Source organism: Aspergillus pseudonomiae (genome assembly GCF_009193645.1).
Source record: "Aspergillus pseudonomiae strain CBS 119388 unplaced genomic scaffold BDV37scaffold_6, whole genome shotgun sequence".
Classification (NCBI taxonomy): Eukaryota; Fungi; Ascomycota; class Eurotiomycetes; order Eurotiales; family Aspergillaceae; genus Aspergillus; species Aspergillus pseudonomiae.
Genome location: NW_022475998.1, coordinates 190897 through 207490, shown reverse-complemented (window position 1 = coordinate 207490; position 16594 = coordinate 190897). Strand labels below are relative to the sequence as shown.

The window sequence follows — 16594 nt, the reverse complement described above, 5'->3', positions numbered from 1 at the left end:
AGGCACCCAAAAAGGTCTAGCCCCATACCAAAAAAAAAAAAAAAAAAAAAAAAAAAAAAAAAAAAAAAAAAAAAAAAAAAAAAAAAAAAAAAAAAAAAAAAAAAAAAAAAAGAAAAGAGAAAAGAAAAGGCAAATTCAAAATACCGCAGTGGCTCATCCAGTGGCCAGCGACTTCGAATTTCCCTCTCTGACTTCTCAAGACGTTCTAGCGCCGACCGACAATCCTTTCAGAGCCCCACCCGATCCAACCTCAACAAAAATTGGCGTCTCCCCCAACAGAACAGTCATGATCCTTACAGTTTACTAGCCACAGTCATTTTCTACTCGGTTCTTTTTTTTTTGTGTTCTTTTGAGTGGTTTTTTTTGTTGTTTTGTTTGGTTTTATGTTTTTTGTAGGGCATTTTATTTTTACACTTGTTGTTTCTTTGTTGCTAATTTATCTATCTATTTGTTTGGGTGTTTGTTAAGGTATTCCTACCTCGATGATAATACCCAAGAAAGAGATAAATAAATTACCTCCTTTATATGAAAGTAAAAGAAATAGAAGACACGAGAGGGGTCAGAATCACATGTGGAAGAGAAAACAAAGTTGTACTTCGTAAAAGTAAGGAACAACTACTACCTACCTGGTACGGACTAGTCCAATCACCAGGATCACATCGATTCTGCCAATCAGGGATTATCTATCTACAGTTGATCAGTGTCATTGTCATTCTCAGAGCTTATCTTGATTGTTTTGGCGCTTTTGTTTGATATTGTCTTTGGATTTTGGGTTTCGGTGTTGGAGTAGATGGTGGTATATGTATGTATGGATGTGTGTATATATGTGTACTTGGTGTGATGTAGGATACTGGGTGCTTTGTACCTAGGTATCTTGAGGGGTAGGGCTTCGTGGTTCTACAGGTACGGTAGGTGTATGTATGTTGGTGAGTGTATAGTTCCACGTTGAAGTATATAATGATATGGACTTTCATCTAGTCCGGGATGAAACATGAAACGTAGTTGATATACACTTCCCTCGCATTGACTTCGGGGAGAGTTTGAGAATTCTCGATTTGGCTTTTATCTCGGGGGATTGAGTTCATCACATGGCGGCTTTCTTGCTCGCCAATGGAGGAGGTTATGCTTTACGTTTGAGATCGATGTGGTCATGATGGCAACTGTCGCCTCTATGCTCTTCGACATCAATCCCATCCCAATAAACTCGTGGAGGATGTGAGGCGAGTCATGATGGAATAAGGTAGGTAATGAGATCCATTTGGACCTCCACACCTGTCGACGACCTAAGATCCGAGTCATCTCCGACCTCCACCGGCCATGAACGGTGGTGCCAATCAGCGAGGGGGCAATTGCCCATTGCACATGATACCTCGGGCTGACAGCGTCTCGACTTGCCTGCCTTAGTAACTCTAAAAGGTTAATTTGGCTAGGAACGAACACCAGCGAGACAAGTGGACTGATGATCGGACGAGGATTGTTGAGAAGCCAAGAGCGATTGCAGTTGAAGTGGATCCGATGGCATGCAGACAGGAGAAGGCGGTAAGCGCTCCCCAGCTTCTTTGGTGTCCCTGGCAATCGCCACGTAATGGGAATACTCCCCGCTGTGTATTTTTCAATCCGCAAAGGATAACGCCACATACTCCCGAATTCATGTTATCGATCACGATAAGCAAATAATGGTCTATTCTAGGGGTGGCTTTCTCATGACCAGTGCTCGATGGACGATTGCAGATGCTCGAGTCGTTGTCAAACTGGACCAGTTGACTAGTAGAAATGATGAGAGATACTCTCAGCTAGCCCTGCCGAGCAAACATTTGGGCGATGTAGGTGTCCTGAGCGGCCATTCGTCACCGTGGGTGGAAACTCGCGTTCATATGCATGCAGGACGAGAAGTTAGCCGTAGCTGAACCATGCGCCTGATGTGCCTGACCCTCGGCAGCGTGAGTAACGGAGGGGAGGATGTCAGGAAACAGGCTAATTGCCAGTCGATCGAGTCTTGGTTGTACAGGCTCAGGAGTCTGGAGGCGAATTGAAGACAGGATGCTGGCAGCAAACTTCAGATCAGTATTCCCAAATACCACCACGGGTAACAAAACCCAGGAGTCCTGGCCAATCATGGAACCCCAACGGTACACAAAATTACCCTCTCCTGCACGGCTCCATACGGCGTCGATCTCCCCAAAGGACGAGAATTACCAGATGGAAAGGGACCGCCATCCAGAACAATGCTTGGTTCCTTTCCACTCGGGTGCCTTACCTTATGGTGATTTTTTTTTTTCCTTTCCTTTTTTGCCCATTTGGGTTTTTTCCAATCAATCGCCATTGGTCTGTAATTTTTTTTTTTCTTTGCTTGGGGCGGCCTTCCTTCCTTTCCTTCCCTTCCACGCCTTTTCCCCGGGCCGATGTCCTTCAGCTGATTCTTAACGTCTGAAGTTTTTTTTTTTCTCTTTTCTTCTTTTTTGTTGCCTCTGTTCAGCTTTCTTCAGCTCGTCTAATATCTTACCCTCCCCTCCTCAATCCCGGCCTGGGCAATTCCGGAGTGGTGCTGAACATCACCCCATACCCACTCGTTCCTATATCAGCTGCCAGGGAGCTCTCATCCTTCAGGATCCTTTGATATCGTGTAACCTCCAACCCCTTGGAGTGAGCCATTGGTATGTCCACAGCATAGCTTTTGCCTGCAGAAGCACATCCCTTCCCTCCATTGGTTGCGACCATGTGCCCATGTACAATGTGCGATGTACTGACAAAGAACCATCAGAGAAAGCAACCCCGGGACCCCTCGTTGGATACTCCAGACGACAACCACAATGTCTTCCACAGCTATCCCTAAGCGCATGGCGCTGAACCGCAACCCGGGCACGGATTCCTCCGTCCCCAGTGTGTCGGTATCTCCGTTTGACAGTCCTCGTCATTCGCCGTCCTCGACTTCCCTTTCGTCGCTTGCGTCCGAGTCCGAGAACAAGGGCAAGATGTTGGACACGTATGGAAATGAGTTCAAGATCCCCGACTACACCATCAAGCAGATCCGTGACGCCATTCCTGCTCACTGCTACGAGCGGAAAGCTCTCACCAGCTTGTACTATGTCTTCCGTGATGTAGCCATGTTGGGATCCATCTTCTATGTCTTCCACAACTATGTCACCCCGGAGACCGTTCCCTCTCTCCCGGCTCGCGTTGCTCTGTGGACCATCTACACCATCGTCCAGGGTTTGATTGCTACTGGTGTCTGGGTTTTGGCCCACGAGTGCGGTCACCAGGCTTTCTCCACCTCCAAGGTTCTCAACGACACTGTTGGCTGGATCTGCCACTCCGCCCTGCTGGTACCCTATTTCTCCTGGAAGATCTCCCACGGCAAGCACCACAAGGCCACTGGTAATATCGCCCGTGACATGGTGTTCGTCCCCAAGACCCGCGATGAGTATGCCTCCCGCGTCGGCAAGACCATTCACGAATTGAACGAATTGATGGAGGAAACTCCTATCGCCACTGTACTCAACCTCATTCTCCAGCAGCTCTTCGGATGGCCCATGTACCTGATCACCAACGTTACCGGTCACAACAACCACGAGCGCCAGCCCGAGGGTCGTGGAAAGGGAAAGCGCAACGGCTACTTCGGCGGTGTCAACCACTTCAACCCTAGCAGCCCTCTGTACGAGGCCAAGGATGCTAAGCTGATTGTCCTGAGTGACCTGGGTCTCGCCATCACCGGATCCGTCCTCTATTACATTGGTTCCACCTATGGCTGGCTCAACCTCCTGGTGTGGTATGGAATTCCTTACCTCTGGGTGAACCACTGGCTGGGTAAGATTTCTCTCGAAACTTTCATGACCTAGCGAGACATGTGCTAACAGTTGCCAACAGTCGCCATCACTTACCTCCAGCATACCGACCCCACTCTTCCTCACTACCAGCCCGAGGTGTGGAACTTCGCCCGTGGAGCCGCTGCCACCATTGACCGTGACTTCGGCTTTGTCGGCCGTAACATCTTGCACGGTATCATTGAGACCCACGTCCTTCACCACTACGTCAGCACCATCCCCTTCTACCACGCCGACGAGGCCAGCGAGGCCATCAAGAAGGTCATGGGCTCGCACTACCGCACGGAGGCCCACACTGGCTGGACTGGATTCTTCAAGGCTCTCTGGACCAGCGCCCGTGTCTGCCACTGGGTCGAGCCGACCGAGGGTGCCAAGGGCGAGGGCGAAGGTGTGCTCTTCTACCGTAATACCAACGGCGTCGGAGTTCCTCCGGCCAAGCTTTCCAAATAGATTATGTGTTTGTCGATATAGAACGAGTTTATTTTGAAATTTCCTGTGTGGTGCTCGCAGGATCGAGTGATCACGATTTGGACACTCGTCACGTCACGTCATAGAGCAGCTGCGAGTTAATCGATCAACTTGAAGGCGTATATGGGGCATGAGATCTGGGGGAAACTCATGGTTGAGCTTTTGCTTTAATTGCGATTAATCTGGGGCGTCTGTTTTTTGGGTGTATGTTCGACCTAGACCATCTCTGTTATCCTTCACGACAAATACTTTTGTCATTTTTCCAGCGAAAGAGCCTTTGGTTTCTCATCCATGACCTCCGTCAAACAAAAAAGTTCATCTCCATCGTCACTGTTTAGACACGAACAACTCGTTACAAGCTGCTGGGTCAATTTCTGCCCATAGACTTAAATATCTAGACCGTTTATCGAATATATGCGAAGTAAATCTCTGAATATGGATCCGGATAGTGTGCAACGTAAGCCAGGATGTCGAAGAATGAGAATAAGAGTGAGAGAGGAAAAGCAACGGTTTAAGATTTCTGGAACTGCGGGGAATTTTAGCTTCCGCGACCCGCCGATGAAGGCACTAAAAATGAGCCCCATAGCCTAAGTTCTGCAGTGACCTAGGCAGAAACATACTAAAAGCTTGAGCTTTATATGTACTGTACTGTATTCCGTTCGTGTACTCCACTCCGTACCTTAAATTTACATCTTACGGAGTATTAGACCAGGGGGGAGGGTGGCATAATGAGGGTATATAGCAGAAAGGAGAAGGAAGCCTAACTCTATTCACAGCTCTTTAATCCACCTTTCCAGATCGTAAAGCTGACTTCGTCTTGGGTTTCGTTTTGCTCGTTCACCGACCCTCCGGTCCAGGGCGCAAAGACGAGTTTCATAGTACGCCGGACAGGACGCTCGGGCGGCTGGGGCGAGGAGGGTGGTAGCTGCGAGCTACTCGGTTTGTTCTCAGAGACTGGAGCAGGGACAGGAACAGAAACAGTCTCGGGACTAGCTTCGGCTTCAGCGTCTTTTTCCTCCGCGTCTTTTTCCTCCGCGTCTTTTTCCTCCGCGACAGTCTCTGCTGGGGGATCTGACTGGGGCTGTTCTCGCTCGGCGGGGGAATCGGGTGCCTCCGGTTCCGGGTGTACTTTGGCTGTTGATGGGGCAGGGGTACTCTCTGGAAGAAGGGGATCTATGGCCGTTTGTCGCTCTTTCTTTAGGGCTATTCGACAGGCGATCTGCGTCGACCACACGAGGCCGAGGGCTGGTGTCTTCTGCGACGGTCTCTGGAAGCCTGGGAATGAACTAGGGGGGAATGACTGCGGCGAGTCGCCCCATCCGGTAAAGAACCGCTGTTGGTGTAGCAGGCTGAGGATCTCACTGCGCACCGGGTTTCCCACCAGGTATGAGCCGTCGAAAGGTTGCTGTTGCGGGTCTTCTTCGGCGGCATACGGTGAAGATGGGAAGGGAGAGGGAGAAGATGGAGGCATAGCGTTATGTTGGGATAGTTCGACGTTGCCGGACTCGGTTGCCCGGACCCTTGGTAAGGGGGACGCGGTGCCTGGCTCGCGAGCGGATTGCAGTTGTTGTGGTTGAGTAGAAGGGGATCCGTTGCCAGGTACAAAACCTCCTATCCTTGGGAATCCTGAAGGACCGTCCATGGCATCGAATCGATCGGAGACTTGGTTCGCGACCACAATTGCGATGTCCTCCTGTACCGCCAGATTGCGTAGCATTTGTCCCAGCTTGGTGAGTTCCCCCGATCGAGTCGAGAGGCCTAGCATATTGTGTGCGGTATGCTCTGCTCTGTAGTTGGAGGTGATAGAATCGATGACAACGAGTCCGATGTTGTAGCGTTGAATCGCGACGGGGAGCTGATAGTTGAGGATGTGGTCTTGGGACTCGAGGTCCATGGCATTGATGGATAGGATATTCTCCAACGTCGGGGCACGATCGCGAGGCAGGGTCGAGAGGTACGGGTGGGAAGAAACGAGCTGGGAGAGTCGTGGCGTCGACAAGGGGGCCTCTGTAGAGATGTAGACGGCATTCTTCCCCAGACCCCGAGGTGAAGGAAGCTGGACGGCCAACAACAGAGTGAGGAGAAATTGTGTCTTACCACTCCCACTGACGATTGCGAGATTGGTCAGTCCAACTCCCAGAAGCTACCGCTCATGTAGATGGACGCACGTACCTCTCGCCAGTCACCTCCGTCACATAGCTAGTTGGTACCCCGCCGCCCAACAGCTCATCTAATGCGGTGTCGAGAGTGCTGATCGCGCTCCATTGCGACAGGTCTAGCTTTGTCGTGGGTCCCAGGGTAATCGGCAGGTCATCATTGATACTGGAGCTCGGCTCGGCAGACGCGGGCTGATCGATATCTTCAAATCCGATATCATGATGGAGCGCCTTGATGACGCTGGCGCACAACCGACGAACATCGGCTGGAGGCACGTGGGCGCGTTTCGCGATCTCAAGCGTATCGAGAGTGATGAGATCAACCGTGGTTATCTTGCTTCTCTCCAAAGGCGGAAGTATATGCGCGTACGGTTTGGTATGGAAGTCCGGGAGGACTGATAAAAGATCCATATGCGTGGAGGTCAAGTCGATAACTCAAGATTGTCATCCAAGTGGAAAGACGCGGGAAGACGTGTGCGGGAGCCGACTGGCCAATCAGGGGAGGCCATTATAGATCATCAGTGACCACGAGAATAGTATACAAATTATACAAAATCCAATACACTCATTGATCTGGATGGGGTACATTTCTTCATCGGTTCGTGATTTTGATAACCGAGAGAGAGCTGGCAATAAATTCATCTACAGTTCACCACCTCTTCAGTACTTGCATCTCCACCGTACATTAGCCCTAAGAGCCCTCTCTTCCATTAACTCTAAGAAAGCAAAATGTAAAGTCAAAGAAGCAAATACAATGTGTACCGGATTAGGAAAAACCAAGTCCTTGGATGCAGAGATTATAATACACTGATATCTTATAGGGCCCTCCTCTGGAGGCCTATATCAATACTCTGCCTCAGGCATCGTGTCAAGACCAACACAATCGCCAGGAACTCCAAGTGCCTATGTATTATGGATCAGAATACTGGAAAAGAAGATGGTGTTATATAAGTCGCGGTAGTCCGCATCAATTGTACGAAGCGACTATATCATGTTTACCAATACTCCCACAAAATATCCCTTTCCAAGGTATGGTTTGTTCGGCTATGTCTCTCCCTAACCCTTAATTGGCAAAGAGTCTTGGAGAAACTGCTTATAGTCTTGCATAGCTTGCTCGAATGATTGACCATAGTAGATTTCAAAATGACCCATGTCATACCACTTGATCACTCCTTTGGGTGCTGTTTTCGCATATGCCAAGGTTGTGCCTGCAGGTGCAACTGAGTCTGTACTACATATACCAAAAAAGATTGGACATTCAACCTTAGATGCGTAAGAGCCAGGTCTCAAGAGAGAAATCTTTAAAGCCAGACGGGCAGGGACTCTTTCCTGAAACGGATGACCTTCTGGGATAAGTTTTGGAAAGGTACTGAGCACGTCTGCAGCATTCATCAGAGCCGCTATAGTAGGTTTTAGCTTCTTTGGTTTCATTTGTCCGAGAATAAGCGGTCTTCACTTACCCTCACCTGGCTTCCCGATCAGTGGTACAGTTATTGGCTTTTCGTCTGAGCCAAAAAGAACGTCCAAAAGACCAAGCCCTACCAGCCTCGGAGCGGCTGCAATCCCTGTACAAAGAGTACTCTGCCAGCCAGAAGTAAAGGGACATTGGGAGATGACTGCTTTGATTTTTTTATCAGTAGCGGCCAGCTGGATGACATGGCCCCCACTGAAAGATGTTCCAAAAAGGCCGACTTGGTTTGGATCGACATTCTCCAGCTGACGCGTATACTTGATGGCAGATTTCCAGTCTTCTTGCTGCTGATGCCAGTCAATCAGACCTCTTGGCAGACCCTCCGATCCACCGCTGCAACGATAGTCGAAGACGACATATGTGTATCCCATCTGATTGAACCTGTCGGCATATACGTCGAGCTTAAGTTCTTTCGTTCCACCCAGGCCGTGGGCTAAGACGATGGCTGGCCCGGGGTTCGATGCGGTGAACGTCTGAGACGAGTAAAGCCATCCACACATAAAGATCCTCTGAGGATGAAGCAATTTTGATATCCACACGACGTTCAATCCCTGCGGTGGCCATATTTAGAGTTAGAATATTTTCTCCTTCCCCCTTCTCTTGTTTTTAGAAGGGATGCAGCGGCTTTTACATTGTCTGTCCAATAGCTTATGAACCTTGAGTGCTCGCTCGGTTGATCACTAAATCATCACCTCGGCTTCAGCTAAGAAAATGATACATTGGACCGTCTCTAAAACTCTAGGAGACAATATAGCAAAAGACTCTTAGTGGTGATTTAAGTTTCCAACCGTTCACCAGCTGCGACGGAGTGGATCTTGCGAATCGTGTGGGGCGAGGATCTCGCAAGCACTACCCACTTGATATACTACTTGATTAACCTTGCGGCGTAATATCCGCCCGACTTGCGAGTCGGGTAGATTGTTGCAGTGGAGGGCTCCCGATTTTGGGATTAAGGTTACTGTCCCCAGACGATATACTCCATGTCTTTGCCCCCTACTGTTAGGACTTGCCCGAACCACATCAGGAAGACCAGCCAAGGTACTGAATGTGGCAATTTTAGCTCAAGTCCTTTTCACAGATAAGGAGTCAACACAAGGCACGTCAATCAGCTTGTTTCCTGTCTAAATATTTTAAAATGACTACCTAATACAGAAATATATTTGCAGAAAGGTACAAATGCGTCAGTGGTCAATTTGAGGCACTCCCGACTGGCAATTCCGTCACTATGCTTTCTTGGTGTCAATTTGGGAAACTTTGATTAAGGATATCGTTTGACGAAATACACAAGCTCTAGGGATGTAGCGAACCAGGGCTCTACCAGAGCAGATCCTAGCTATTCTGGTCTTAGTAGTTTTTAGTTTTTTTAGTCCTCGGTATTCAGAAACGGGTCATTAAGGTAGTATGGAAGGCTTCTTCCGCTGTATAGGGTCAATATTAGGGGGTGATAGTTCTCGGTATTTTTTATTACTCTGCTCTACTACCTCGCTATCTACGTACATACGTATGCCAGAGAATGACTTTGAACTAGCTGAAGTATATATGGTAATTTCTTCCTATATCTGAGGGAGTGACTGTTGCTCCCTGGCGGTTCCTCAGGGAGTTGTTGAATGGCATTACTATATCAGGTATAAGGTCTCTGTTCCTGATACACATTCTTCATAACCGTACCTCAGATACTACTAGCATTCCACACACGAGGTCAAAGCTATCCTCAAACATGCGAGATTCGATGTCTCTTCTACATCCTCCAGTTGCAGTTCAGTACCCAAGTAGGAACTATTCCGACAAAGTTTATTATTCCATGAGTAGTCTCTAAATGGGACGCCAAGATGAGTGGCTCTCGCCTCAGAACGTGTCAAGGTCTGGTGCAGTCCAAGAAGCCGGTACCGGCCAAGAGCATGTCAAGAAATAAGCTTCTGCATTAGTATGGTTAGTTCTTTTCGCAGTGTCCGATGCCTACGGGCGTTTCAAAGTGGCATGCAGTTAAGGTACCATGAGCAGATAAAATGGAGCCTTAGTTAGCGTAGCCAAGAGGCATATATTCAGTTGGACTCTGGAAAATCACTGTATCAAAACCGGCAGTTGAAGTCTTGAGTCGATCATCCCTCAGAGTCTGCCACGGACAAGCTACTTGACACGATTAACGAAGGTCGTCGAATGACTCGGGTATATTGCTGACCATACATTCATGTCGTGAAACTGACGCGCGGGTATAGGAATAAGCAGCAAGGATAGAAAATAGTTGTATATATCGTATATCAAATGGCGAGTCGGACAATATCAACGAACAAAGATGGGGCTTAACATGCTAGCGTGGGAGGTTTCAAACTTATGGGTAAAGAAGAGTGTGCGGCAGGAGAGAAGCAGTATCCTTGCTCTTTTCTAAGTTCATACTTACTTTTATTCAGGTCTTAGCAGACGGTGAATCCTGATGATGCGTGGTCTTCTCAATAAGGTTGACCAAGCAGCATCTTTGGCCTTATGGGTCACAAACCTTTCAAGCGCTCATCATCTCTACAAATAGTATAATACTTAATAGGTATCTAAAAGTTAGATGCATCGTTTGAGCAACAGTACTATATGATCATCTAGAACCTCATGCATCACTGGAGCAAGGATGGACATAAGAGAGCCTAGGCCCTAGCCAAGCTATTAAAGCGCCTACCAGGCTTTATTCCGGCGTCAGTCCCATTTCAGGAGATATTGCTTGTACTTCCTATCGTGCCAGGAATCCTTGGGAGTAGTCTCCAACGCATCTTCCCAATCAACAATGTAGCTAATGAATAGACACCATAAGCAAGCTGCACGAATTACATAATGGAGAAGACTGTCTACTTACCACTTCCCGGCTCTATTATCCCAAATGAGGTTTCGTTCTCCCTCGTCCAAATGTACTCTGCCACAAGCCATACACTCACTGCAAAAATGTATAAGATACCACTGTACAAGCAAGTAGAACCACCAGAAACTCACATATATGCCTCCTTGAATGCTTTTAAAAGCCGATCCCTCTCCTCTTGATCCATTGGGTGCCAATAAGCGGGCGGTCTGACCCCTGGCACCCGCTCCATTAGGATATATTCGATATATCCCCCGGGGACCCAGTCGGTATTGCTTTGGGTTTCGCGCGTCCACCCGAGCAAAGCTGGGCTTGATGAACAGCCTACTTACGTTAGACACCGTAGAGCATCAATTTCAAACAGAGTCTTTTCGCCCATATCGTGTCTGGCTTGTTTTGCTCTCTCTTCAGAGGAGCTAGAATATGTCCCCATGAATGGGATTCTATGTCAAGTGTTAGGCGCGGTATACTAAGTAAAACACATGTGCATAGAGATACGAAAAGAACCTACTGGAACCGAACTTTAACTACGGCCTCTTTACCGTCGGCATTGGTGCAAAGGAAAACACCACGTCCTTCAGCCCTGAAGTCCAACCGCTGCCCTTCCCATTCAGTGTGCACGATCTCGCGTTCATGGACTTTTCGAACAATCCTCCATTTTGATGGAATGGGTTCACCAAATGCTATCTCGCGTCCTATCCATTTGTCGTCATCGAGCCATGTAATGCCTGAAGGAGGTGGTCCTACCATAATGACTGGATAGTAAGAAAAAGAAAGGATAATGAAAGTGAGGACTGCCCTACGCAGGGCACCAGAGGATAATCAACTTTGGCGCTCACTGGGTTGAGAGTTGCGGAGCCTGGATCCACTGTTTGATATAGCCAGGAACGGGTGCCTTGTTAGCGCCTGCGCACAGATGGCACCAAGACCCGAGTTCCAGTTCTTAAGCTATTTTTATCTTACACTCACTTTTAGATCATTGATGATTATTTTCTGGGTTATATAGACAAAGGGATTGGCTGAGATTTAGATTAACCTTATACTCACAAGTAACCTCCTTTGAAGCAGCATACTCACTAATATCGACCTCATTTGGACTCAACCAGACGACCACGCCTGAAGTTACAGCACCCTACTCAGTTTTGTTGTATGTGTGCAAATTATTTCCTGGCAATGACGACGAACTGACCATATTTCTGATGTAGTGAATGAGCATACCTGGCCCGGTTCCCAGTCAGTCAGTGGTACTTGGAAAGAAGATGAGTGTAACTAGAAATCCGAGTCCCTGGTAGTGACGGCAGAGGAGCCTTCAATCGGTACGTTACTGCCTATTATTCTCTTTAGGTAAGTCCTTGAGGATTTACAGTCACTATCGTTGGTATCCACTCTCCTGGAACAATATCTGTAACTTTTATGTCAGAAGACTGTTCATGCGATTCTCAAAGACCTGTCTAATCTATTAAAGTCTTATGTCTGTGAGCCGAAGGGGAGGTACAAGAAAAGCGAAGGGGAAATAAATCCAAGATGACAAGATAACACAAACCACCAGACTCCCAAAACATTTGTTATCATATGTAGAATTCATTTACAGGACATATCAAACCTAAAAGAAGAACGACGGAGAATATCTTAGGATTTAACCTTCCCTCCCTTTCCTACGCACCATCAAAGACCAAAAGGCTTTGAATCTTGACTCCCCCAAAGCCACGCCACCGCAAAAAGTCCCGGCCACGGTGAACAGGGAATTCGGCCACGACCCTGACGCTAATATCTTCCGCACTGATGCCAGCTTTATCTAAGAGCTGCAGTACCGCACACAGTGTGTTCCCCGTGGCAAGCACATCGTCTACCACCACCACCACTGACGCGCCCCCGGGGATCAAATCCCGAGCCATCTCGATGCTCTTCTCTTTCAAACCGTTGGATGCTGAAGACGATACATTCGATGGAGATTTGACGACTGAAAGGGTGGGTGGGGGAAGCTTACCGGCTTCGCGAATCAACGCCAAGGGTATATCAACCCGTGAGGCTAGCGCCGATGCATAGACGAAGCCGCCGACCTCGCAACACGCCATTACATCGACTTTGGCCGAGTCACCGGTAAAGTGAGACTGTAGCAGAGATGTGCACAGAGTCAGCCCGCCTGGCTGCTGGGAAATGTCGAGCACGTTGCGGAACTCGATGCCCGGGCGTGGAAAGTCGGGTACCTGGCGCACCATGTTGGCCAGTCGTTGCAGGTCTTGGTGGCAGAAGGGAAGCAGATAGTGTTCGGCAAACCTTTTGGCCGCCTTGTCTCCGGTCGTGTCATTGTGGAAGGTGAGACAGGGGCGGTGCTCCAAGGCCGTTAAATTCGACCCGCCATTATCGTTGTTCTTGTTGTTACCATCGTCATCGCCGCCGTGGCACCCTCCGCGAGCCCGCCGCGTCTCTTCGGTAACTTGAACGCGGACTTCGAGCAGTCTGACATCTAGCACCAAATGCGAAAAGGCTGCTACCGGCGCCTCATCTCGCATCCCGGTGATTAGCAACACGTCTACATCTGCAGCGCTATCTACTACACTCAGGAAATGCTCCTCTGGCAGCCGAGGTCGATGGCGCACCTGGTCCTGGAAGAATGCCGTCAATGCTGGCCGGTGCTGCTCCTTGTAGGCACGATCCGAGAGCAGACGGCTCAAGTCAGCACCAGTGGCCGTCGCGTATTCTCGTTTAGTCCCATCGCTAATGCTGACTACACGCGCCGTGAGGGATTTATGGGTGTAAGCGAGGAACGTGGAGACCCAGATATCGGCACAATAGTCCTTGCCGGCGCAGCTGTCACCCGTGACAAGAATGATGAGCCTCTGCCTAACCGGCGCTTTGGGGAGTGGACAGGCGTAAGCCAGTACGTTATGCGGGTCCGAACAGTGCTTGAGACGGGCCAGGCGCGGCCAGTTCGGTCCAAACGCCGTTTCCGCCAGGATGGCGTCTCTGGGATCCGGCCCAAGGTCTGCGCTGTAAACCCCGCTGCTAAAGGGCAACAAGTCCCTGGCAACGTTGTATACCCACCGCTCGGCAGCTTGGGCGATCTCGATGCCGTCTTGCTCGCACAGCCAGACACCAGTTATCACACAGGCGAAATCCCAGTCTCGACAACCGAAAGCAGTGGCATCAGCCGCCACATCACTGACCGCTCCACCACCGTGAAGCAGATGGACATAGCAGAATGGCGAAGGACGAGTCTTAACGGCCGTCGCTAAAGTGTTGGCGACATCCACTGCTCCGATACCTTTTAAGAATAAACATCGCTTGAACGCAGAGGTCTTGCAGCCGCCGTGTCCGCCGTGCATCTGGGACATGTACATCTCGGCCTCGAACAAACCGACGCTGTCCACAATATCGAAATTGCCTTCGATCCCGAAGATTGTGCCTGCGTCCACAGGTGCGAGCGTGGACGTGGATGTTTCAGATATAAGGCCTAGTCGTGGAAGATTCGAACATGGTCACGCCAAGATGCAGCTGATCATATTCCCAGTACAGATACGCATCTGCAGAACAGTTGCGTGGGAGCTTGCTGGCGATGAGATTATCAAAATCGCTCAGTCTGCGACGCGCCTCGAGGTCGTCACTCAACGGGATAACCCAGCTTCGAACTAAGTGGACCGGAGCCACGTACGCCTTGAAGGTAACACTTACTACGATGCCAAAGTTGGTCCCAGCACCTTTCATTGCCCATAATAGATCAGGTTCGTTTTTTGGGCGCACGGCACCGGTTGGGCGGTGTTGGCTTGGTACATGGCCGATGCAGAGGACCTCGCTCGAGTCGACACTGACCACCACGGCACCGATGATGGCGTCGCACGCGAGCCCATATAACCTAGCCAGGTGCCCAATGCCGCCCTGTAGCCATAGTCCGGCACCTACGCTTGGGCGGGCCCCCAGGGGTACGGTTAGGCCAGCCGCCATGGTTTTGCGGACGATATCCCCCGGTTTGCAGCCGGTCTCAACGATAACCAAGGAATCGGATTCAGAACTGGACTCTCCAGCTTTCCCAGCCGAGAGAATGTGTATTTGGTCAAAAGCGCTCATATCGACCGAGACGACGTTGGGCCATAGGCAGTGGCCGCTGTGACCCCCGCCAACGACAGTCAGACTGACATTGTGCTTCAGAGCCCATTGAACGCACTACTGAACATGCCGTACCTCTGTGGGCTTAACAATTGAAGCAGGGCCGTGGAGGCGAGCCTCCCGGTTCTTAACCGTCTTATCTTTCACCAACGCCACCCGTGCCGTCAACTCCGGCAACGTGGTCGCATGTTTGGTAAAGGCCGACATGACGTTGGGAGAGCTAAATAGGAGATGGTGTGGATAAGCTTCTTCACGACATCACAAGGCGCGGCACACCGTACGCCACTCGACTCGGATCGCCTTGTCCGCCTGTATCCTGCATGACAAACCCCGCGATGAAGGAAGCGAAGGTATCCAGTACTTCGTCGTCCTCCATCACGCGAACAATCCCAGTAGGGAAACAAGCTGTTCGATGGTATGCTAATCCGTTGAGACGCAGGGTCCCTTCGCGATGGAAAACCACCACCATTCCGCCTTGCAGATGCTCAACAAGCATGTCCAGCGCCTGTTCAATGAACTTGTCCTTGGGCTTCATGCCGTACATACTATGACAGAATAAGATAAGGTCAAATTTTCACCACTAGTACTCGTACTGATACTGCCACCGCGTCCTATGTCGCTGTTCAGAACGAATGGTATTCGATGGATGTCGGGTGGGCCTGTCAGACAGGGCAGCGGGGACTCTGTCTCCAAAGAAGGGCAAAGCCATTCTTGCACCCTTGTAGCAAACAAGTCGTTAGGCTCGAAGGCAGCGTAACTCTTGATCTTCTGTCTTAGACCCCGGGGCAGAAATCCAAGCACGCTCTTTGGGCCAGGTCCAATCTCTAGCATCGAGATACGGATCCGCGAGCTGAAGAGCGGATCTAGCAGCTGGGATAGTTGAGGAATAATAAAGTCTTGGTATTCTGATCCCTGGGCCAAGATATCGAAGCCAGCGCTGTACTGTGTGTCGGACAACGACTGTTTCGAGGACGGCGTTGCTGTGGCTTTCTGCTTCAATGCCTCCTTTAGGGAGTTTAGGGTGGCCATGACGGTTCAGTACGAGTATGTGGATGGCGCAACTGATGGTTGATGTGAAGCTCACAGTGATATCTTATATGCGACGTGCAATGCCACGTGAGACTCTTGGGGTGGGGTGCAATGCAGGTCGCTGATCCTCGGCAGACGATGGAAGTCCAGCAACAAAAGAGCGCAGTGAAGTAGAAGTGATATCTTCCAATATATGGGTATGGAAGTGAATTGTTTCCATAGAGATATAACTCTGCCCCACTAATAGCCCCTCGCTTCCTATGTAAATTGTTCGGTGTGGAGCCTGATATGTGCCCGGTTTTAATATGGATCCATGTCAATATCTTTCAGAGACCCTCGCTGGCAGGTCTATACTTGTTCTGGTACTGAAAACCTCACCGGGCAGTAATTTCTCTTTTGGGAGTGGTAAGCCATGGGCCATAAAATCAGGGTGAAAACCACCATGCCATATCTGGTATAAGACTCTTCAGGTCCAAAGATTACTGCTCGAGGAGCTGGTTGGCCTTCCAAATATGTTTAGCAGGATTCTTTCCCCACCATGCCCTATGTCATAGGCAGGAACTATGGAAATATGGTAAATATAGCATACAAAGAAATAAGAAACAAAGAACTCAGTGAATAAGATGGATATGGTAGCTCAGCAGACATACTCGCCGTTCAGAGAAATAAGACCACCGTCTTCCCTCTTACTTTCTTCAGTAACTTT

The 16594-nt window shown here is 49.5% G+C and overlaps 7 protein-coding genes across 7 annotated transcripts; 2 read left to right on the top strand and 5 right to left on the bottom strand.

Moving 5' to 3' along the window:
* Positions 1–926: 926 nt before the first annotated feature.
* Positions 927–1799, bottom strand: BDV37DRAFT_172186 (uncharacterized protein). Its single transcript, XM_032079355.1, has one exon. The coding sequence runs from the start codon at positions 1636–1638 to the stop codon at positions 1063–1065; it is 576 nt and encodes a 191-aa protein (XP_031945743.1). The 5' UTR covers positions 1639–1799; the 3' UTR covers positions 927–1062.
* On the top strand, positions 1800–2650 carry BDV37DRAFT_172203 (uncharacterized protein). Its single transcript, XM_032079358.1, has one exon. It carries the CDS (start codon positions 1960–1962, stop codon positions 2422–2424), a length of 465 nt encoding a protein of 154 aa, XP_031945742.1. The 5' UTR covers positions 1800–1959; the 3' UTR covers positions 2425–2650.
* Positions 2618–4473, top strand: BDV37DRAFT_172188 (oleate delta-12 desaturase odeA). Its single transcript, XM_032079356.1, has 2 exons — positions 2618–3804; positions 3865–4473. The coding sequence occupies exons 1-2, from the start codon at positions 2811–2813 to the stop codon at positions 4269–4271; spliced, it is 1401 nt and encodes a 466-aa protein (XP_031945741.1). The 5' UTR covers positions 2618–2810; the 3' UTR covers positions 4272–4473.
* Positions 4474–5055: 582 nt separating this feature from the next.
* On the bottom strand, positions 5056–7033 carry BDV37DRAFT_268444 (putative DNA repair protein (Rad57); the record flags this gene model as incomplete). The annotated part of the gene is made up of 3 exons (XM_032084186.1): positions 5056–6394; positions 6462–6879; positions 7009–7033. The coding sequence occupies 3 exons, from the start codon at positions 7031–7033 to the stop codon at positions 5056–5058; spliced, it is 1782 nt and encodes a 593-aa protein (XP_031945740.1).
* Positions 7034–7501: 468 nt separating this feature from the next.
* Positions 7502–8416, bottom strand: BDV37DRAFT_278907 (alpha/beta hydrolase; the record flags this gene model as incomplete). The annotated part of the gene is made up of 2 exons (XM_032086195.1): positions 7502–7845; positions 7906–8416. The coding sequence occupies 2 exons, from the start codon at positions 8414–8416 to the stop codon at positions 7502–7504; spliced, it is 855 nt and encodes a 284-aa protein (XP_031945739.1).
* A 2182-nt stretch (positions 8417–10598) lies between these two features.
* BDV37DRAFT_278906 (uncharacterized protein) lies at positions 10599–11505 on the bottom strand (the record flags this gene model as incomplete). Its single annotated transcript, XM_032086194.1, has 5 exons — positions 10599–10692; positions 10756–10833; positions 10890–11030; positions 11088–11198; positions 11267–11505. The coding sequence occupies 5 exons, from the start codon at positions 11503–11505 to the stop codon at positions 10599–10601; spliced, it is 663 nt and encodes a 220-aa protein (XP_031945738.1).
* Positions 11506–12410: 905 nt separating this feature from the next.
* BDV37DRAFT_278905 (uncharacterized protein) lies at positions 12411–15888 on the bottom strand (the record flags this gene model as incomplete). Its single annotated transcript, XM_032086193.1, has 6 exons — positions 12411–14209; positions 14289–14857; positions 14918–15079; positions 15141–15404; positions 15453–15470; positions 15590–15888. The coding sequence occupies 6 exons, from the start codon at positions 15886–15888 to the stop codon at positions 12411–12413; spliced, it is 3111 nt and encodes a 1036-aa protein (XP_031945737.1).
* Between the last annotated feature and the right edge of the window lie 706 nt (positions 15889–16594).

Bases quoted from the DNA above. Each gene is read 5' to 3' on its own strand.
- BDV37DRAFT_172186 (XM_032079355.1), bottom strand. From the start codon at position 1,638: ATGTGGCGTTATCCTTTGCGGATTGAAAAATACACAGCGGGGAGTATT.
- BDV37DRAFT_172203 (XM_032079358.1), top strand. From the start codon at position 1,960: ATGTCAGGAAACAGGCTAATTGCCAGTCGATCGAGTCTTGGTTGTACA.
- BDV37DRAFT_172188 (XM_032079356.1), top strand. From the start codon at position 2,811: ATGTCTTCCACAGCTATCCCTAAGCGCATGGCGCTGAACCGCAACCCG. The intron at 3,805-3,864 runs GTAAGATTTCTC...AGTTGCCAACAG, and splicing joins CTGGGTGAACCACTGGCTGG to TCGCCATCACTTACCTCCAG.